The sequence below is a fragment of the Sinocyclocheilus grahami genome, unplaced genomic scaffold (assembly GCF_001515645.1).
Source record: "Sinocyclocheilus grahami isolate Dianchi unplaced genomic scaffold, SAMN03320097.WGS_v1.1 scaffold339.1, whole genome shotgun sequence".
NCBI lineage: Eukaryota > Metazoa > Chordata > Actinopteri > Cypriniformes > Cyprinidae > Sinocyclocheilus > Sinocyclocheilus grahami.
Genome location: NW_015505518.1, coordinates 615,124 through 638,123, shown reverse-complemented (window position 1 = coordinate 638,123; position 23,000 = coordinate 615,124). Strand labels below are relative to the sequence as shown.

The following is a 23,000-nucleotide window of genomic DNA, read 5'->3' as shown; positions in this document are numbered from 1 at the left end:
ACACGCGTATGCGTACGCAAATATCTAACTGGAAAGCGAATGTTTTGGGGAGTCTCTTTGACTTCTTGCCGTAAGACTTTTGGCGTGTTAGCTATCAGCTGAAACAGATATACGTAATTAAACGTCTCAACTTTTACAACATTACACGAAATGCAAAAAAATCGTGGCTCACGTACCACAATGAAACGAGAGAAGGTTTGAAGATGGTGCGCAGAATTTGTGATGCTGTGCTATAGGCTAACCTATCTGTTAAAACACATGCGTGTAGCCTACAAATATTTAGGATAACTGGAATGAAAGCAAATGTTTTTTGTTTCATACTGCGTGATAAAATCAAGACAGTATTGCGCTTTGATTTTCTTGTCGCAAGATTTGCGGACTGCTAGTTAAAACTCACATATGTACTTAGTTAAAGGTCTAAAGTTTTTACAACATCACACGAAATGCAAATATTTCGTCTCGCGCAGCGCAATGAAACTAGAATGGTGATGGGTGTCTGGGTTGTGTGATTACTGATGCGACCATATTAGTGTACTGTATTTCAAAAGGTTGTAAAACTCTGGCATTGTAAACTTTGGTGTTGTGTCAGGTAAAAAGTTCACTGATCAAAACAGATCATGTTCAGCGATCAAAGGATCTCCGTTGGATCTATTTTATGGCATGCATCTGCGAGTGTGAACTTTCTAAGGATGTTTTCGGGTTTGTTTTATAACCGTAATCTGGTGAGATTGCGAGTGTCTGGCATTTTGAACTTTGTTAACAAAGTTCTGTGATCAAAGGATCTCCATTGCATCTATTTTATGGCATGCACCTGCGAGGGTGAACTTTGATTTACATCTGGTGGATAGTTAGGTAAAGAAGAAAAGATTTTTTCTAAGAAAAACAGGAAAGTTAATAATGTGGATCTGGTGAATGTGGCTTCAAACTGATGTTCAGAATGAGATTAGATAGATAAAGAAGTCGTCGATAACAACAAACTTAAATAGATTGGTGCAAAGGTGTTTGTTTTAACAAACGGTCTATGATGTAGGGAAATTGTGTTCCATTTTCGTAATTAAACGTCTAAACTTTTACAACATTACACGAAATGCAAAAAAATCGTGGCTCACGTACCACAATGAAACGAGAGAAGGTTTGAAGATGGTGCGCAGAATTTGTGATGCTGTGCTATAGGCTAACCTATCTGTTAAAACACATGCGTGTAGCCTACAAATATTTAGGATAACTGGAATGAAAGCAAATGTTTTTTGTTTCATACTGCGTGATAAAATCAAGACAGTATTGCGCTTTGATTTTCTTGTCGCAAGATTTGCGGACTGCTAGTTAAAACTCACATATGTACTTAGTTAAAGGTCTAAAGTTTTTACAACATCACACGAAATGCAAATATTTCGTCTCGCGCAGCGCAATGAAACTAGAATGGTGATGGGTGTCTGGGTTGTGTGATTACTGATGCGACCATATTAGTGTACTGTATTTCAAAAGGTTGTAAAACTCTGGCATTGTAAACTTTGGTGTTGTGTCAGGTAAAAAGTTCACTGATCAAAACAGATCATGTTCAGCGATCAAAGGATCTCCGTTGGATCTATTTTATGGCATGCATCTGCGAGTGTGAACTTTCTAAGGATGTTTTCGGGTTTGTTTTATAACCGTAATCTGGTGAGATTGCGAGTGTCTGGCATTTTGAACTTTGTTAACAAAGTTCTGTGATCAAAGGATCTCCATTGCATCTATTTTATGGCATGCACCTGCGAGGGTGAACTTTGATTTACATCTGGTGGATAGTTAGGTAAAGAAGAAAAGATTTTTTCTAAGAAAAACAGGAAAGTTAATAATGTGGATCTGGTGAATGTGGCTTCAAACTGATGTTCAGAATGAGATTAGATAGATAAAGAAGTCGTCGATAACAACAAACTTAAATAGATTGGTGCAAAGGTGTTTGTTTTAACAAACGGTCTATGATGTAGGGAAATTGTGTTCCATTTTACTTCATTTTAGTTAAATTTGTTATCTTTATTCACTCAGATTTTTAAACACAAACATATGCACAAACACCCCACTCATACACAAACATACATGCAAAACAACCAAGGGCACAAATACATACAGCAAAAGCACAAGCATACAAACACTCATACAAACACCAACATACACGCAAACACAAACATACAAAGAAGCACAAGCATACATGCAACCACAAACATGCATACACGCAAACACAAACATATAGCAAAAACACAAACATATAGACAAATATACATTCAAACGCAAACATACACGCAAACGTGCACAAACACACATAAAAACAAACATACACGCAAACACACACTCGCACACTAAAACAGCCCCTGCAGTTAAACATTTAGACTTTTATGATGTCTCATACAAACGTTTTACAAATAAAAAACTTTTAAAATCAAACTGGGTATCTCTACAAGATGATGAAATGCTGTATGATTAAACGATATAAATTTTGTTTTAACAAATAAGTTACATTTTGTAGATTTTAGATCTTTCTAATCTAAAACCATGATGAGGATTAGAAGCAGTCAAATGATCCTCTGATGAATGCAAGGCAGAGATTTTTTTTTTATGAATTAGACCAAAATTAGACTGAAAATTAGTTGTCATAAGGTTGTTTGCAATAAAAGTGCTACGAATGTCTCACAGAATCTTAACAACAGATTAGACTGACTTTCTTACTTTAAAAATGTATTATTAACCATGGTGTTTAAATGCAGCATATTTATTTTTCACAGTATAATGTTTTATTTTATTAAAATAAAAACAAATGTCTATATAGGTTATTTTACTAAGATTTGATCAAATAATTGATAGAAGAAATAATTCAAATAATCGATGTCAAACTTTTCAACCCCACCTGATGTGTCTGACCAAATCAGATGGCATAAATATCTTACTGATACAGATGTGTAAAGTTCAATATTACTGTTAAAAATAGTTAGAAAAAAAGTTATCTTTTTTAGCTTTCATATATGATTCACGGCCATACTCATTTGGTTCTATTGTAACAGAGTCCCGAGACAGGTGAAAATAGAATGCGTGAAAGACTTTTCTCTTTAAGATATTATAATGACAGACTAAAAACTAAAAACTTTAGATTAGTTAAAACAACTGAGGTTATGCATTTCTCTTGAATATGTATACAATAACCAGTGAGTATACATGAAACATTATTGTAAACACATAACCTTGTAAATTCAGCATGATTCTATCATATTAATCAATTTTTTAAAAAAGACTTAATTTTCTATACCGTATCTGGCTTTCTCGTCAAAATGACAAAAAAAATTTTGACTTTTTAAATGTCGAACAACTGTTTTGTTGGAAATTTAAAAAAAAAAATGTAAACGTAGTGTTGTGTTTCTAAGTTAGAATGCTTCTAGTTTGTAGTAAAATCACATCTATAAGCTAAAACATTTTTCTTTCAAACTCTCTCACGCACCCCATGTAGCTTTCACAGACCCCACCACAAACTGACAAAATCATCTTTAAGTTTGTTTTAACATTTAGCTGTAGCTGAGACCCTGATGGAATTATTTTATGCACAGTGTTGGGGAGGTTACTATGGAAATGTGATAGGTTATTACAAGTTACCCTATTTAAAATCTAATAAGTAGCGTAACTATTTAAATTACTTTTAAAAAAAGTAATGTGACTCATTACATTTGATTACATTTTTTATGAAAGAGAAAGGAAAACTTGAAATCGCATCAAATGACCCCTTTAACTTGATTGCGTGAGAAGAGCTCATGCGGAAGGATACAAGAGTAGTAAAAGTAGGACCGGTATGTTTCAGATCGGTTTCCTGAAATACGATTAATTTTTAACTGAAGCTGAAGCATCAGAGTCACGACACGGTACGTTAACTGACTCTTGAACAATGAGTAAAAGTATTGTTAATTGATGAAATGTATTATTTATTGTTTAAGTATAGTCTTCTTTATATTACACTATAGTGTTCACTAAACTAAATATCCACATTATTCCATTCTGACATGCCTGGACCTCAGAGGAATATAATAGTATTTTATATAATTTATGTTTATATATTAACATTGACTATGAAATATATCTTTCCCTAACCAGCTAGCATTTTTCAAGCTGTATAGCCAAAAGAAAACTCAAAAATAATCGCCAACAACCCATTGTGGCAGAAAACCTCAGTAAAGGTCTGATTTGTAGTAGGCTACATAAAAATAAACCACACAAACACTTTTTTTTTTTTTTTTTTGTATTTTATTTGTTTTAGGTTTTTGAACGTTTTTCATTTTTCCCAAAAGAAAAAAAAATCCTGAGGTATTCACAATATAATGGCATTTCTTTCATTTGAAAAGAGGAAACAACAAAAAAAGTGGGGAAGGGGGCATCAAAACGATAAGAAAACTGTGATGGCTGTCTCTCAAAACAATACAACAGGTTGGGATACTTCTGCTCCATATATTAAGATAGGACCCCCCCATACTTTTTTATGTAATAAATAAATGTAAAAATAAAGCAAAATAAATAAGTTTTTAAAAAATCACATAAGGCAAGCTACATTATTCGTGCTTGGCTGTTGTAGTTGAGTCTTATTTTTAACATACCACATCAAATATTTTTAGTTTAAATCAAACTAATTCCAAAAAGTTAGCAAAATGTTGCATCTATATATAGCTATATTCTATAACTTTCATATATCCATATACCAGAGAACATATAAGGTTGTCTAAATTTGTTGGCACAAAGCATTTCTAATTTTTGCAATATATTTTTCAAGCTGTTGAAATATGCCAACAAATGGTTCTTTTTGACTTGAACAGCATGTCAACGGCCGCATCAAACAGAATTAGCAGGTTTAAACATTTCTAAAATCCATCTATCAAAGTCAAAAAGAATTTGGTGATCTACATGGCTCCAAACTCCATCATGTCAAATAATAATAATAATAATAATAATAATAATAATAATAATAAAAACCTCCAGTGCAACAGAAGCTAAAAAATGTGAGGTTTCCACATTAAAAAACACATTGTAACCATACAGCAAAACAGAGCTCTAATAACAGCTCTGGGGGAACACGTTACCAAAAAACCCCGGAAATTAAAGAGCAATAAATGATTGCTTAGCTTCAACAGAAAAAGACACACCTTTGACGCAACATTCCCCAGAAACATTTTGAGACACAACTCGCAATCTGTCCCACTTTTCTCTTAATTTGGTGTGATCTTAACCCTGAAGATAATAGTAATAATAACCGTAATAAGAGCAAACAACATGGTAATTGTATTCAAAATTGAAAATAAATGGTTACAAAGGACCAAAACGCATACAAAATAATAGACTTTTGGTTTTCTAACAGCTGAAGACACAATGTCTTGCTAAAAACTCTTTCAGCACTCATTCATAGATCAATGGAACACAAATACAACATGGAAGAAGAACGAACAAAAGGTCAAGAATCAATACAAACAACACAATAACATTAACAGCTTGAAATCAGCCAACAATGATAAAAGTAAAAATTCTATAATGCATATTAAGATCAAAAAGTCAGACATAAAAAGGCAATAGTGTGTCTTTTTCTAAAAACACGTTTTGGAAAAAAGTACAGTATTTTTCTATATCTCATAAATAAAAATAACATGTATCCCCTCCCCCCTCCAACCCAAAACAAAATGTAAAATCAATGGCAGTTACTTCAGAGATCATAACATGCAATTGATATACTTACAGCACTGGACAAACTATTTCTCCAAACTACCAACCCCCCGAATCTGACCCCAAACACATCCCTCCCACCCAATCCCAGTACAATCCTTAAATATGTCAGCTCAATGAAGAAAAACAAAAGAAAACACTCTCTCTATTGATCGTAAATTCTAGCTGAGGACGTGATATTCACTTGCTCGTCATGGAGACTCCAGTAGTTGTGTGTATATACAGGAAGTTCCGGGGGAAAACACAAACGGACTTGATTTGAGTGACTGCATAGTGAGTATTTGGTTTAATTACAGATGGGGCAACATGATAATTTAACAAAATAATAACAATAACAACAATTCTAGAAAGCAACAAAGACACAAACAACATGACGGCAAAGTACACGCCTGAGCACATACTCCAAAAATTACAGTGGTGCTGCAACACACGCGCGCACACGCATAAACGGATAAACAATAACTAATGAAACAGCAGCACGCACTGGTTTAGTTGGTGTTAGGGGCATGTACGACTACCGTCAGCAGAAATGGGTTCAATATCTCGGTCCTATTCACAGAAATGCCTTTTTCAGAAAATCAAAACACACACACACACATAAACAACTGGTGCTTTGATTTCAGAATCGCTTTTTAAAAAAAAAAACTATTACAAATGAAAAACAAAATTAGAATAGTGCCATAAAACAGTGAATGGAAGTACACTTTAAACCAAGCATAAACCATATAAATTAGCATCTCAGATCATATTTCTATAGAGGCGTGTGTGTGTGTGTGTGTGTGTGTGTGTGTGAGTAAAATAAAACCCCAACAGTGAAGGGTGACCCGCCACTGTCTCACAGGAAATTACATCCATGAAGCTGTATATCCCTCATTCGAGGTCCTCAGAATAACAATCCAGCATCATCTAGTATAACAATAATCATCCTAATGACGCCACTGGTTTGAATCGGTTTTTATTGATGACACCTTTGGTGTGTAATGCTGCTGAATTATCTATAAGGTCTACTGAGAGAATGACGGACAGACAGACAGGCAGGCACCACAGTATCTGTGATGAACATCAACACCAAACAGGAAATCAGTCTTATGTCGACAGCAAGTATCCTGTTAAGAGATTCTATTTGGCATCTGAAAGGAGTGAAGAAACTATTGGGAGGTAAATAGTTGCAGCTCATTGTTGAATATAGTGTTAGGAAAAACGAAGCAAGTTACATATTTTCTGATCTTTTGATTGATTTGTCAATCCAATTCATTGGAAAACTAATGGACTTCCAAAATGGCTATCAAGATCAGATCCCCAAGGAATCTGCTGAATTTGGGGCAAAATCTCGAACCAAAACAGAGAAAATATTTAAAGAGGAGAACGTATTACAACTGATGCGTTTGATTAAAATAAAACTCGAGAATTTATCCACCGCAGGACGGACACAGGAGGACAATTACAAAAATATCTGCCTGCGTGACCCACAGCTGATGGTGTAACAAAGGAAATCTAGCTCAAATATATATAGATATTACCAGCTGGTGTCTATTATTTTGTACAAATAACTGGAAGTCATTCTTATTAGTTGCCTACAGTGAGCGGTGATGTTTGTGTGAGGTTGGCATAGTGGCGTAGTTTCAACAACAAAACTAGATATAAATATAGATATAGGTCTATACATTCTCAATTTTCTTCACTTCCTTGCATTCTCCTTGCTTCTTAAAGGATGACATTATGCATTTTACAGGTAATTATTTTCCTATTTGGTAAATGTGTAGATATTGCCGTGTTTTATGCATTTGGTTCAGAAAAAAAAAAAAGGATTTTCCTTTGGGGAATATAATCATTGACAGCAGCATCTAAAGTAAACAGTAGCAGCAAGTAAGATAATAAATAAATATAATAATAGCAGATAATAACAGTTTCAAGGATAATGAAAAACAGTAAAATGCATAACAACACAAACTAATTAACACCTAAAAATAAAAATGGGTACATTGGTTCAAAACAATTGAAAGCTTTTATGCAACGTCCAGATAGCTCACAACACGGTGATCTAGAAAACAACCAACACCTGTTAACTGTAAGCCCTCAGCAAACCTCTAAAAATGAGCTGATACTTTCTATAAGACTTCACTGGAGACTTTCTTTAATACTTCCTATATGCCTTCCTCCAATTTTCCCTTCCCGTCCCGTTATTTCCTCTGCTACGTTCATTACGCTTTCTTCAATCCCTTATATATCACCATACTTCCCGTCTCAACGTACCGTTACCATCTACATCTTTTTCATATTTTCTTTTTCTTCTCGCACTCTTTCTCACACAGTCTAGCAGTGATTTTGGCTTTTGAAAGCAGTGAATCTCAAACTCTACAGCTTTGGTTGTGAAAGTCGCTGAACATCTTCAGCACAACCCACGAGCAGGTGCTGAAATCCTCTGAGGACAACAGCTTGGCAGAAAAAAAGCAGTGCTGTGTCAAAAAAAACAAGCTTTGGTTTGCAGGAACTCAAATGCTCATGGGAAAAAGAGAACAGTGAAGAGAATTAAATGATGAACGGTTGTCGGGGAAGAGGAGTCAGGTGATTCAGAGCAGAAATCTTCCACTCACAAAACAAGCCAATTTTTTCATTCTTGTGGAGGAAATGCTGGAAACGAACTGCTCTCGCTGCAGAAACTCCAACTCCCCCGCATGTCTCTCAACACCACTCTAAATGACTATGACAACATCTCTCATCTATGCTTTTAGTGACTTGATTGCACACTAAGACTGAAACACAGCTAAATCTTGTTAAAATACCCATTTCTAACACTTGTCTTCCTGAGGTGTGCACTGTGTATGACTTTACACATTCTGGGCTAATTTTTTTGTGTTTTATCTAGTGATAGACCGATACATAGTCCAATATTTGGCCATTTTGAGATTATCACCATTGGCTGATGAACAGAAGCGTTTCGAGATATCGTCATCGGCCAATGAAAGTGAAGTGTGTAATTTCTGAATGACTAGCATAACAGAATTACACAAACACCAATGTTACTTATAAACGTTATAATAACATTTTCAAACAGATTTTCCAGAACATTTCCCCCATTGCCATTGGTCAGACAAAGCAGATAGTCCCGCCCCAAATTTACACCATTGGTTTAACCAATGTCTCGGAGTCAGGCTTCTCAAGCAAACAAAAATTGGTAATTTATAGTTGTCTCTGCATATTAAATTGGGACAGACACTTCATCTTATCGGTCAACCACTAGTTTGATCTTAATATACAACCTTCTCTCTAAGCCAATATATGTATTTTCAGTACATAAAAATTCTAGACCAAACTAGTTATAGCAAGCTAAACACCAAGGATTAGAAATTCTACGACTAAGAATCACTAACTGTTTAAGTACACGTTACTGAAATATCTGCTGATGCTTGCCAGCAAAAGAACACTTCTATAAAACAGTTTTTGATATAGCACACTGCTATTATCTCACTAATTTCTATTTGCTTAGATTTGCCTAATGGCTAAGTGTACTTAAACCATACAGGAAAGTGAAGAGCTAGGACTGATAAACGGATAACACACACACACACACACCATTGCACAGTGTTGTTCGACTACTCTGTTCAGTCCCTGAGTAAGGGGCTACGGAGGATTTCATGACATGTGGATTTGGATTTTGAAGTGAACGGACTGTATGCTTACTCTTGTGGCTAACCTTTATATGGCAGTCAGTGATCGTGATTTAGTGAAGCAGTGTGTTACTGTAAATGTATGTGTGTGCCACAGTGATTGTGTTAAACTGCAATGGTCCATCCTGTTCGATGGGTGGATGAGAAGGAGAAAAATATTTCAGATTTACATCAAACCTGCCCAGGATTGTCTGTCGATCAGTCAAACTCCCAAATTAACATTCTCTCTTTTGTTTCAGCCATTTCTCTCGCTCTCAAACGGTCTATTTCCACTCCATCCTGTCTTTTTCGTCTACATAATTTATATTTCAAACCTGTCCATCTGTCTCTCTAAATCAACCTCTCAAAATCGCATCATTCTTTCTCTCCCAACATCTCTCCGTTTCTCTCGATTTCCGCCTGGCTACCTGCTGAAAAGAGAGTGGAGCTGGTGATGGCTGAAGCACTGGCTGCTGCGAGGAGACTCTGTGCGCTCCATCACCGTCTGGAACCAGCCCGCCACGTCTACTTCTGACACTTCATAACGACGGATAAAACTGTGTTCCTACAGAAAAAAAGACCACTTGTGTGAACAAATGATCAGAAAAGTTATACAAACTGGCTATATTAAAACAGCACTACAACAAATGCTCGAGTTACGTGGGAGACTGAGACTTACAAGCAGCTTGTGGTATTTTGGCCTTTTTCTGTGATCCTTTGTGAGGCTGTAGGGACAGAGAAGACTTAGATTGGAACAAAACTCACACATAAACACAATAGACAGATACTGGTACTAAAATTGAATGTATAAGTAAGTTCATGTGAGTGTACCAATCTTTGACGAAGGACTGAAAGTCAGGGGAAAAGCCCATGCTAAGAGGAAGGACCGGTGGGTCCTCTTGCAGAACTTTGGTGAGAACCTCAAAGTCTGTCTTGCAGTTCTTGTAAGGAAACTGTCCCGTGGCTAGCTCCACCTATGGGTGAGGAGGAATAACAACTTATAGTAGTACATGTAGATTGTATTTTGAAATACATCTCTTTACTTACATTAACACTGCTGTTCAAAAGTTTAGAGTCGGTATGATTTCTTAAAAATGTTTTTCAAAGAAGTCTCATATGCTCACCAAGGCTGCATTTATTTCATCAAAATAGGGCTGCACGATTAATCGAATGTGATTGTCATGCGTATCTTGTAAGTAAAGCCGGTTCTGTGATTAGTAGTAAATCTCCAGCACGTGCTTTCAGATGGAGCAGAATTTACTACACAGAGCCGTAGTTCACTGACAAGCTACGCAAAATCTCATTCATAATCGCAGACGATTTAATCGCGCGATTATGAAAGCTGTTTGCATAGCTTGTCAGTGAACTACGGCTCTGTGTAGTAAATGCAGCTCCATCTGAAAGCACGTGAAAATACCACATTTAATAACATGTTTTTACTCCAAACTCACTTCATAACGTCAGTCGAGTGTTTAAAATAAATCCTTCTGTGAGATTATGTGGCTTCTTAGAAGAATAAGGCACGCAACATATTTCATAGTATTCTAAGCAGTGATATTAGCAGAGGCTATATGTCGATTAGGATTGCATTATTATATACTTTATTATAATAAAAATTATAATAAGACGAACTCAGATAAATTATATATTGTCGTAGTCGTGTGTTTATTAGTCACGTTGAATTAATGAAAGCAGTTAAATCTTGTTTATTCAACAACCGCTATAGGGATTTCCTGGGTTTCTTCTGTGAGGCATATTTGGAGTTTCAGCGCGAGAGCGCCCTCTGGCCTTCGGATGGAGATTTACTGCTGATCACAGAACCGTGCTTCACTGAAAGATACGCATGACAATCGCAGCTTCTGCCTAATAGCAATTTATCGCCTTTGTGATTTAATTTCGATTAATGGTGCAGCCCTAAAATCTAAATAAACAGAAATATTGTAAAATATTATTACAATTCAAACTAACTGTGATGGCAGAGCTTAATGTTTTAATTCCTAGCAAAATAAATGTATTAGTTTCTGTTGTGATCCCAAACTTTTGATAAAAAGTAATTAAAAGAGTGATCCTAATTAATTATATAAGACCCCCTACACAAATCCAACTGCTGGTCAGCAAAGTAATCCAAGTAAACAAGTGCTGGCTCAACAAAATGTAGACCTGTCCTCCTCATTTGCTGCAGGGAAAAACACACATCAAGGAAACACGCTCAACATAAACACTACTAGAACACAAACCAAAAGCAGTGATGTAATTAGTAAACAGTAATTACTCCTGCCTTAACAGCTGTTTTAATGACTCCATAATTACAAAGAAAGTTCAAGACAACAAAAACATGGATAAACAAACGGCTTCATCCAAAAATGTATGCATTTTCTGGATATTTGAATTTCTTTTGGCTTTAGTACAATGACAAGTGCAAGGGATTCATCATATTTAGGGTTGTTGATCAAAAGTTTTCAAAACCCTTAAAAAAAAAAATCCCATCCCAAAAAATAAAAAACAGACTAACTCTGCATTACCAGGGACAACAGATTGAGCAGAGAAACCGGGAGCTGAACAGACCTTAACTGCGATGACATGGCCAGTCTTCTTAAAGCGAACTTTAAACACCTGTCCACAGGTTCCACTGCCGATCTCCCCCTCACTGATCAGATCCGTCACCTCTGCAGGGTAACGCTGAAAAAGATACACACTCAAGAGGTCAGACACTTTTGCCACATTCAATAACTCCAGAATATGACCGATGACTCACCTGTCCGTCAATCTTCAGATATCCAGTTTGTTTCATGATTTCCTGCAGCTTCTGGTCAATTTCAGCACTGAAGATAAAAAAAATAAACAGATCAACACACCAGACTTTTACATTCTTAAAATGAGAACCGAGCAAACTCCACTATGCTGTGTGTGTGACATACTTCTCCAGACTCTTCTGTAGGCTGTAGGTTGGGGTGGGAAGCGTAAGCATTTGTCGAGGTCTGCTAGGGTACGAGGGGTGTTGAGGAGAGCTTTCTGAGGAGGACGAGCGACTTCCTCCATCGTTGGCCAATGGTAACTGTAGGGCTGTAGAGTAAGACAAGAAGGTTGGAAGGAGTCAGAGAAAGAACAGAAGACAGGAAGCCAGTGACCGTCAATTCACGTTCATTACTGGGACAAATGTTAATGAATGTTTAAGGACCCTAAATTAAGATCCTCAGGTCTGAGGGCCCAGAATATGACAGCTGATCCAGATTCAATCTGAGGTCTATTTTCCCCTCATAGTACAGTAGGCTACTGAGAATTGGGGTAACATGTATAAAAATAGTGTCACAATGAAACATTATTCTAAATCAAATTCTGAATTTTCTGATAATATAAAAAATACAAAAAGATTTGTTTTATTGCAAAAACAAAAATTGTTATGCATAAAATAAAAACTAATGAATATTTGTATTGTATTATAAGTATTGTTTTTATAACTATTATTCCATTTAATATAAAAATAAAAACATTTATCTAATAATAATAATAATAAATCAAAACTATAAAATAGATTTTTATGATAATGTGTGCATTATTATTAGTTGTAATATTTTATCTTATTTTGTATAATAACAGGTTAGCTTTATATTAATAATAATTATTATTATTATAACTATTATTATTATTAATCGTTTGAAATATGACCTAGATTTTTCATGACAATTTTTATGAAATTCACTGCATCCTAATAGTGAGCTGTGGAACACATTTTGGGTGAATGTTTAATGACTATCTAGAGGAAACGGAGTCTAAAGAAAGCCCATTTTACCATCCGAGGTGACATTTGTGACCAATTAAAATCCTGAGAAAACATCAGTCAAATAAAAGTTCAAGTCATGCCAAGATCAGACACACACAGAAATGACAAGGGCTGCCAAACAGTGAAAACCAGCCATTGGAGTTAGTGTTAGCATTCCCAGCATGCACCGGGACAAGCAGGAGTCACCAACGGGTGACATTTGCTCACCAAACCGTGCAAAACATATAGATTTCCCATATGTTGTTCGAGCATAGAAACAACACTGCTTTTTCAGGAGAAATGGATAACCGTCGAACTTCTGATTCCTCCTCAGGAAAACCTGTTCATGGGAGAGAATCTGTTAGCTTGGGTTAGTCAGTGAGGTCAGGCAATTTGGTGCAGAAACACCTGCTGGACACGCACATACAGGAGCCAACATGGCCGTAATCCACATCTGTGCAGAAAACAGAGCCGAAGCTGTCTCTTCCAGAAAGAACGGACAGAGAGGTGAGAGACAGGAGAGGCCAGACAAGCTCAAACCCAAGTTACAGTTGAACACAGAACACACTGTCGAGTGCCGCCATAGCTTTGTGTTTGTGTGGATGTGTTCGCTCACAGTCGGGCCGTGCAGTTATAGCCACAACATGCATTATGTCTGATCTTCCAACAAATCCTACACATAGGTCTCACAGTCACAACACACACACACGCTTGCTGCTCCTTTTTCATGGTGAGGTGGAAAAGAGAATGAGAGAATGAATTGAAGAAATGAAAAAGAGGAAGATGATATTTTAATACAGACATATAGAAGTGAAGAAGTAAGATTAAGATCAAGAGATTTCAGAATGAAAGTAGGAGAATGGCCGAGTTCCCTAAACAAACATCATGCATTTGATGAAATGAAAGAAATGCTTATGTAAGTGAGATTAATGACAGAAAGCTGTATGAGATTAAAGCCAACATGAAATAAAAACTGACCCCATTTACTTCATTAGTCACTTTTCAGAATTTATTGTGGATTTAAGGTTGAATCAATACCAAAAATATGACTAAAATGGCTGACAATATATTCAATAGTTAAATAGTTATTCAATAATTAATTCACATACGATTCTTAACGCTTTTTGTAGTTAACACGCTCAATGAGTTTGGCTATTTATTTGAAAGAAATTAACTATTCAGTATTATTCGGAAAGGATGCATTCAATTGATCAAAGTGATGGTAAATACATTTATAATGTTACAAAAGGTATATTTATATCATTTTTATAACGTTTTTTTTCCCACAAAAAATATTAAGCAGCACAAGTTTTCAACATTGAAAATAAATGTTTCTTGAGCAGCAAATCAGCATATTAGAATGATTTTGAAAATTTTACTTTGCAATCACAGGAATAAATTACACTTACAAATATATTAAAACAGTTCTTTAAAAACAGAAAACAATTATTTTAAAACTGTAATAAATTATCACGGCTTTTACTATATTTTTGATCAGATAAATGCAGCTTTGGTGAGCCTAAGAAAATTTTTCAAAATTTCAAAGATTTTACAGACCACAAACATTTATACAATATTCATCTGGATCACAAACGTCAATTTGCAAAATGAAGATATCGCATTTTACTTTAATACCACATTACAACCCCATTTTGAACTATACACGAGTGCACATTAATCCAGAGCATTCATGATCATTCGTCAAAATGTAGCAACTAGGCTCTGCTTCTGAAACAACTTTGCTTTTCATCTGACATACACCTGTCATATAGAGACCGCTTTTCACATCCAATCAATTACTGATAGATAAAATCAAGTCCTGCCCTGCATTTATTATTGCTGAACACTCGGTTTCATTCCACTCTGTGAATGTAAAAAGAGAAGTGAGTGTCATTTCATGTTGACTTTTTGATAGAGAGTGTGGGAAAGAGAGAAAAAGAATGAGAGGTGGTAGAATTTTAAAAATGGAGAAGGATGACTGAGAAAGAGAAGAGAGCACAATAGAGATGCAGAGGGTGATGTAGTGCAAGTAACCTGCAAGGTAAAGAGAGAGAGAGGGAGAGAGAGAGAGGGAGAGGGAGATGCAGCGTGATGTAGTGATGATGATGATGATGATGATGATGATGGTGGTGGTGGTGGTACCTGCGCGCTGGGAGGGGGCTGGAGCTGGACTGAGCTGGATCACGATGACTAGATACAGAGGAGAGAAAATACACACACACTCGTTACTAAAAGCCCACACACACACCTCCAGGAATCACTGCATCCCTCTCTTCAAACGTTATGATTCACCTTCAACACGATCGATCACACTCCACCTAACCTAAATAATACTGACACCATCTGAAAAAAAAACTACATACACATCCAGCTAATGACAGAGTATGATATGGGGAAAATCTGTTAATTCAGCCGAATGCATTTAAATATTTTAATATTTCTTATATCGGAGACAATACTACATTTTTATTAGCTGAAACTATGATCAATTAAAAGGAAATTTCACCCAAAAACAAAAATTCTGTCATCATTTACATGTAAGGGTGTACGATATTAACAGCAACAAAAAATGATATCTATAATTATATATATATTCTGGGATTTGATGATAACATTTAAACTTCTTCCACAAGAGAAAGAAAGTCATGCAGTTTTGGAACGACTTGAGGGTGTGTAAATTATGCCAGAATTTAAATGTTTGGCTGAACTATAACTTTAAATTGATCACTAAACAACAAAACAAATAAATAATAAATAACTCTAAAAAATAAAAGTCGAACTCGCATACACTCAACAAACTCAAACACACACCAATAAGGCTTAAACTAACTCTCAGATCAAATAAAAGCCAATCTTATAAATTCAACAAAAAGGCTTAAAAGGTCAGTTCACCCCGAAATGACAATTCTGTCACGATTTACTCACCCTGAAGTTTTTTTATGTGAGTAAAAGCATAAATTATGTTTATGTTATAAATGATTGTGTCTCTTCAGAAGGCTTGGATTAAATTACTCAACTGAGATTGATTTCTTTTTATTTTTATCCCTTTTTACGAACATTTTGAAGCATCAGAGTTTTGTGTGAAAAGACTTTTCAATGGAGTGACAGAAATTTCTCAGATTTTTTTAATTAAAAAAATTTAACAAAATAAATCTTCATTTGTGTTCCGAAGACAAACACATTTTTTCTTGGAACAACATTCGGGTGACAGATGACAATTTTCATTTTGGGTCAAAAAATACCTTAAAAACTAATTCTCAGATAAAATGAAATAGAATGCAGTCTCACACAATCAACAACTAACTCTCAGATCTTTTACTTTTCACTGATATATATATATATATATATATATATATATATATCCTGACCATTTACCATGTTACCAGTTTGCATATGTTGTCTACTGGCTTTAATCAGTCTACAAGCATGTAACAAAATCCAGATGCTCAAAATTATTTCTGTATCATTTAAAACCACAAACTGACCATCTGAAAGAGTTTTTGATCAGGGTATAAAAAAAGAACCACCACAAGACAGAATGACATGAACACTGAGCGTCCAGGAGCGTGAAGCACTGGGACATCAGCACATCAACTCAGAGAACAGACCTTACACTTCACTCATGCAGGAACAACCCCAATCTTGTACATACAATGAATGTCAAAATACACTGAATGATCTGAAATGTCACTCCTGACACGATCCCTTCATCACGGTCACTACAATGTGGCCATGTCGAGACAGTCCTCTTTAGGGACAAAAAGCTTAAGACACTAACGTTCAATTATAAAGGAGAAGAAAAAAATCATACCTTTTCTCTAAATGCAGACTACTGACAGTCTCAGAGAAAACCAAACCAGCGATTCAAAACAATACAAGTCTGTCATGACTGATGATTTTCCGACACTAAACACCAACAGCTTCTCTAAATGAAGATATTCCCACATGAAGACTGACATTGTGTGAGAACCGACTGATATGTGAGTATCAGGGCCTGCTAAACACAGCTAGCCGCCAGGCTAACGCTAGTTCACTGAAGTGAAAAAATATATAAATAGGACGAACAAAAACCAGGGCAGACAGGAACAATATTTTAAGGCATTTTGTTTATGTAACAGGTTTGTTTGTTTTTGCAAAAATTCATAAAGGTAACCATACACTCTGAAAAATGCTGGGTTGTTTCAACCCAATGTTGGGTCAAATATGGACTAACACAACTGTTGGGTTAAAAAGCTAATTTAAAAATGTAACCAAAATTTAACCCAACAGTTGGGTTAGTCCATATTTGACCCAACATTGGGTTGAAACAACCCAGCATTTTTTAGAGTGTATTAAAAGTGCACTTAATGAATGGAGATCAAGCTGTCTTCAAAAAGGACTGCTCTACTATATTTCAATATGCTTGACTTTCACATGTAACTTGTAAGAGATGAAGCGCTTGAAGATGTATGAGAAACACCCAGAATGAACAAGTCTAAAGAGGTTTAACTCCTTAACCACTGAGAACTCCCAAGAGCAAGTACACATCCATTAATGTTCAAGCCTAAATTAGCCAATTAAATAATCCAGCTTTCAGCGTAACTCTCTTTATCCATATAACGTCAGAATGTCTGCAGAAAGGCATTTCCCAACATGCTCTTGGTCGTATCATTTACAAAAGCTCACTGAGATGTTTCTGTGTGACCTTTATTGATTTGCTTCAAGTTTGAAGTTGTGAAATATACCTTCACATTGTCTTTATTAAGACAAGATGCATTTTTCAAAAGTAGATATGACACTTGAAGACAAACCAACAATTTCAACAAGTTCAACGGTGCACTGTCATTTTTTTTTTCATTTAAAAACACAGTTATTTAAAGAAATAAATATTACTTCTGACTAGAGTTTAAAAGTATGACCATTCACATGAGATGAAGACACTAGTCATATCAGTAGCCTAATAAAAGCAGTTTTATTTTACATGAAGAGGTCCGATGGGGGCCGCCCTGTTGAGATCACATGACCAGCCGAACGTTACTCACTCATTTCAGTAACACACCTGTTATTGGACACTTTCACCAGCTGAATAAATGAATCATGGCTGACTGTGAATAATGCTTTTCTACAATTGAATCTGTAACTGAACACTTTAGCGTGATGCTTCATCCAAACCACTAGGTGTCAGTCTGAGTCGAGGCGCAATATAAAAAAAAAAAGATCAAATGCACCTTTAAACCTGCTGGTAAGAAACAAGCTTTCTGTCTTAATGACCATATTTAAATTGTAAAAATGTTTTTAAATGGTAAAGAATGTCTTTTTTTAAATTGTAAAAAAGTCTTGTCGCATGTATTTAAATTGTAACAATGTGAGTTTTTGCAGTAACGATAGTACAAAACCCATTCAGTACCTACTCTTAGGTGTCTTCTTGCAAACAAACAAACACTAGCATTCTATTTTTTCTATTCTATCTACTTGTTTTTCTTTGTGTGTGTATGTGTGTGTGTGTGTATAATATATATACAGTGGGTACGGAAAGTATTCAGACCCCCTTAAATTGTTCACTTTGTTATATTGGAGCCATTTGCTAAAATCATTTAAGTAAATTTTTTTCCTCATTAATGTACACACAGCACCCCATATTGACAGAAAAACACAGAATTGTTGACATTTTTGCAGATTTATTAAAAAAGAAAAACTGAAATATCACATGGTCCTAAGTATTCAGATTTGAATAAACATGAGCAATGCACGTTTCAAAATCGAAATCCGGTGCGGGTGTTTTTATATCACTGTATTTCTGAAGGAAACCGACTGTCTTCAGAAAATTTTGGATGTCATAGGCTGTGTCTGAAATTGCCCCTATACCCTCATTCACTATTCCCTACATTAGGTCACTAATTCAGTTCACTAGAAAACTGAAACCGACTGAAAACGAGTAGTGAATTCGGACACTGAGTGCACCGGAAGGAATGCCGCTTTTGCATAGTTTGTGCTTGCTGTTTATTAATCATTTGAAACTAGCAAACTAGCAGCTCCAGTAGTAAGATTAAATGATTTATCTTGAACTCTGTCATGGAAATTATGTATAAACCCTAATCAAACAATTTAATAATCAATTTACAATGAATTTATACCCGTGTTGAACATTATGCTGTACGCCATGGATGAGCGCTTTGTAAAAATGAACGGATTGATTATTCAGCTGCGGGCGCCATCTTCTGGCGAGATGGGGGAATTAATTCGGCGCATGACTCTCACGGTGCATTATGGGCATTCTCTAGTCGTTGAGCGTGCACCAGTTGTACACTCGTTTTTGCAGTGCATTGTGGGATTGAATGAGTGCACTCGAGAACGTCCACTATGGTTTCGGACACCACTAAAAATGGCTGTTCCCTCAAATAGTGCCCTATTTAAGGGTATAGGGGGCGATTTCGGACACAGCCTAACTGTTTTCAGGCTTTCTTCTTCTTCCATCACAGTGTTCACAGGTCCAGCACATTCACACAAAACACTCAAATTGGCCACTCTTGTCCTGGTCATCACGGAGCAGAAATGTCTCTCCATGGCACTATCACAGTGAAGACGCTCTCAGCAGAGGTCAGAGACATAGTCAAAGTCACAGAAACTGTCCTGATCCTTGCGCGAGAGCACCCGGGGTTCGCGAGGCGGCGTGAGAGTCGGCGCTTCTGTTGTGAATTCCTCATCGAAGTTGCTGATGTCTTCTTTTCCTCCGATAGTCGGAAGGAAGGGAGGAGGGAGTTTACGGAGGAGAAGAGCCTCCCAGTCCATATTCTGAAAAGTGAAAAGTATGTGAATGAACATATCATTTATTTAGTTATGTTAGAATTTATGCCGTCATTTCATACGCAAACCAAAATTGCAAATGCAACACCAAAAAAATAACTTATAAACAATAACTTAAAAAGAGGGATGCACCGATATTGAACTTAAAAAGATATTAAAATTAAAGCAATAATTATATTCTTGTTGTGACTGATAAAAGATAAATGGCTGATAATAAAATTCTGTTATAATTTAAAAATTTATAATAAAAAAAAACAATTTAAATGTTAGAAATGAATATAGGCTTCACAACAATATGTTTAGTTTTTAACTAAAAACTTTTTAAAAACTTAGTTAACTTTTTTGTCAGCCGAACCCCTTGGATATAAATATATATAATAGAAATAATAAATATTTCAATAATTTAATGACACATTTGCATGCTCACAGTTCTCTGATGTCACTCATAATAATAATAATTAGTAGTAGTATTTTAATTCTAATTTTAAAAATGAAAACAGAAATATATTACTGTTGTAATTACAATTGTACAGAAAAATAATAAAAACATTTGATTATTACAATAATTAAATGTGATGCATCCTTCATACTGAAACACCCAGCGCATCAGTTATTTAATTATATTGCAGCTTTTATTTTGATAACTACACTATATCACAAATATTGTGCAGCTCCATTTATTTGTTTATTTTAATTTTACATTTGATATGATTAATTATTAGTTTTCATCAACTGATGAACCCTTAAAGGACCATGAACCCTCATTTGGGAAACCCTCATTTACAGTACGAAAAAGACACTTTTTGAAAAAGATATTTGTTAAAGATTACATTTAAAATTTTTAGTATTTCACATAAAATTACATATTATTAGTGTTTATAAAAGTAAAGATCTCTCTTACCCTGAAGAAAGGCTGTTTCTTTACATCCTCTGCATCTTTCTCACTGGAACCCAGTCGTCTTTCTGGATTTCTTCTTAGTAACTGTTTAAAATAGTATGTCAAATTTAAATTTACATAAAATTATATGCAGAAAATCATGTAGTTAAGACATTTCTGTTTGAGATGTTTACCCTCCTCATGATGCCAATGGCCTCTGAGGAAAGGAACCGTGGATAACGAACTTCATCATTCACTATGCTGTCAAAAACCTCCTCTTCATCATCACCTGGAAACGGGGACTAGAAAGACAGATTTAGATCGGACAGATGCCAAAACTGTACGAACGTTTCAAACAATTCAAATTTAAATGCTTAAATTTCTCACCTCTCCCACCAACATTTCATATATAAGCACTCCGAGTCCCCACCAGTCCACGGCCCGCGTGTACGACGTGTCTGTTAGAACCTCTGGAGCCAGAAACTCTGGAGTCCCACAGAACGTACTGGTCCGGTCCCCAAAACCCATCCCTGAGAAAGAGACAAAAACGTGTCTGACAAATGCTCCTGACTTCATATCAAGCACAATCAACAGAAGGACACGTAGAAAGGTAAGTGAAAAAAGTCATTACCTTCTTTACACAATCCAAAGTCGGCGATCTTCACGTAACCCTCTGTGTCAAGCAGCAAGTTGTCCAATTTAAGATCTCTGGAGGGAAAACCCAAAAATATATGCAAATATGTATTTAAAACATGTATAACATTCTTTAGACAAAGCCAGAACATGTGCACACATTTTTTTTGCATACTCACCGGTACACAATCTTGTTGTCATGTAAAAACTCAAGCCCTAAAACTACGCAAGCAGCATAGAACCTGAAACACACACAAACAAAACTTGTCAACAAAAATTTTTTTTAAATTATATTTCCTACTTTATCTTCTACCCCTAAACCTAAATATCACACATTTTCTTTAAAGTTAATTCATAAACAAACAAAATGTTTTAAGCTCTTTGTCCCCACAATATACACTATAGTTCAAAAGTTTAGGGTCAGTAAGTAACTTTCTTATTTTTTATTAAGCAAGGACACATTTCATTTTCTGATGGATCAAAAGTGACAGACACTTACAATGTTACAAAAGATTTCTATTTCAAATAAATCAACTTTCTATTCATCAAAGAATCCTGAATATAAAAATGTATCATGGTTTCCACAAAATATTAAAAGGTGGGGTAAGCGATTTTTCAAAAACGCTTTAGAAAACTGAGTCGGGCCGACTAGCAAAACAAACTTGTAGCCAATCAGCAGTAAGGGGCATGTCTACTCATGATGTGGAGGAAAGAGCGCTCGGTGCACATGACGGAAATTAGCCGAGCGACAGAAAGATAGAAGATAAAAAACAAAAGAGGAAAACATCTGCGGAACAAACGAAGGCTTAAGGCAATAAGGCAAGAAGTAGGACCCGTGTAAATATCGAATCAGCTTTCCAGCGCTGGAGAGACCTCAAGGAGCGGAGGCCTGCGATCGGACGCCGAGGTTGCTTTGTTTCTTCTCGATAGGTGAGTAACACCGTGTCTGCGCCACAACAGCTAAAGTCTGTCTAATACACTGGACGCGACAAAGCGACCGTTGAAAATCATTCGAAATTTGTGTCAATACGTCATAAATAGAACGCAGCAGCAGTTTTCTGTCGGGGATTTGTCATGCCACGCCGCATCCAGTGTAGACAGCATCACTGATTATAATGAGTTCTATAGTATTTAGTCGCGCCACTCGCATCCGGTGTAGACACGGTGTAACATTGGTTTTGCTTTGTTTAACAGAACTAATCGTTGCCTGGATTGCATACGTATGTGTGGGGCGGAGCTGTCAAAATAGGGGCGAGACACTTTTGGGGTATGGGCGTTTTTGTTTTTGTGATTTCAAATGTCAACATTGGCTACCAGAAATCACTTACCCCACCTTTAAGCACCAAAACTGTTTTTAACTGTTTGATAATGATAATAAATAGTTCTTGAGCAGCAAATCAGCATATTAGAATGATTTCTGAAGGGTCATGTGACACTGAAGACTGGAGTAATGATGCTGAAAATTCAGCTTTGCATCACAGGAATAAATTACATTTTAATATGTATTAAAATAGAATAAAGTTATTTAAAATTGTAATAATATTTCACAATATTACTGTTTACTGTATGTTTGATCGAA

General features: G+C 35.8%; 2 protein-coding genes across 4 annotated transcripts in view; both read right to left on the bottom strand.

Annotated features, from left to right (window-relative positions):
* Positions 1-8,027: 8,027 nt before the first annotated feature.
* On the bottom strand, positions 8,028-19,671 carry LOC107602992 (dual specificity mitogen-activated protein kinase kinase 7-like). Its single transcript, XM_016295654.1, has 10 exons — positions 19,555-19,671; positions 15,271-15,376; positions 12,287-12,431; positions 12,124-12,190; positions 11,934-12,047; positions 11,474-11,544; positions 10,416-10,425; positions 10,200-10,342; positions 10,048-10,093; positions 8,028-9,933 (listed from the first exon to the last, which is right to left on the bottom strand). Exons 1-10 carry the CDS (start codon positions 19,669-19,671, stop codon positions 9,793-9,795), a joined length of 960 nt encoding a protein of 319 aa, XP_016151140.1. The 3' UTR covers positions 8,028-9,792.
* The window catches only part of LOC107603033 (serine/threonine-protein kinase N1-like), a 42,449-nt gene continuing 38,985 nt past the window's right edge, over positions 19,537-23,000 (bottom strand). For all 3 annotated transcript variants that reach the window (XM_016295726.1, XM_016295724.1, XM_016295725.1), the window contains 6 exons: positions 21,601-21,663; positions 21,420-21,496; positions 21,176-21,318; positions 20,983-21,090; positions 20,813-20,893; positions 19,537-19,899 (listed from right to left, as the gene is read on the bottom strand). In XM_016295726.1, coding sequence (XP_016151212.1) covers positions 19,696-19,899; positions 20,813-20,893; positions 20,983-21,090; positions 21,176-21,318; positions 21,420-21,496; positions 21,601-21,663 — 676 coding nt within the window. In that variant the 3' untranslated portion in view covers positions 19,537-19,695. The remainder of the gene's footprint in view (positions 19,900-20,812; positions 20,894-20,982; positions 21,091-21,175; positions 21,319-21,419; positions 21,497-21,600; positions 21,664-23,000) is intronic.

Bases quoted from the DNA above. Each gene is read 5' to 3' on its own strand.
- LOC107602992 (XM_016295654.1), bottom strand. From the start codon at position 19,671: ATGGAGAGACATTTCTGCTCCGTGATGACCAGGACAAGAGTGGCCAAT. The intron at 12,432-15,270 runs GTACCACCACCA...CTTACTCTACAG, and splicing joins AGCCCCCTCCCAGCGCGCAG to CCCTACAGTTACCATTGGCC. The intron at 12,048-12,123 runs GTGAGTCATCGG...TATCTTTTTCAG, and splicing joins ATCTGAAGATTGACGGACAG to CGTTACCCTGCAGAGGTGAC.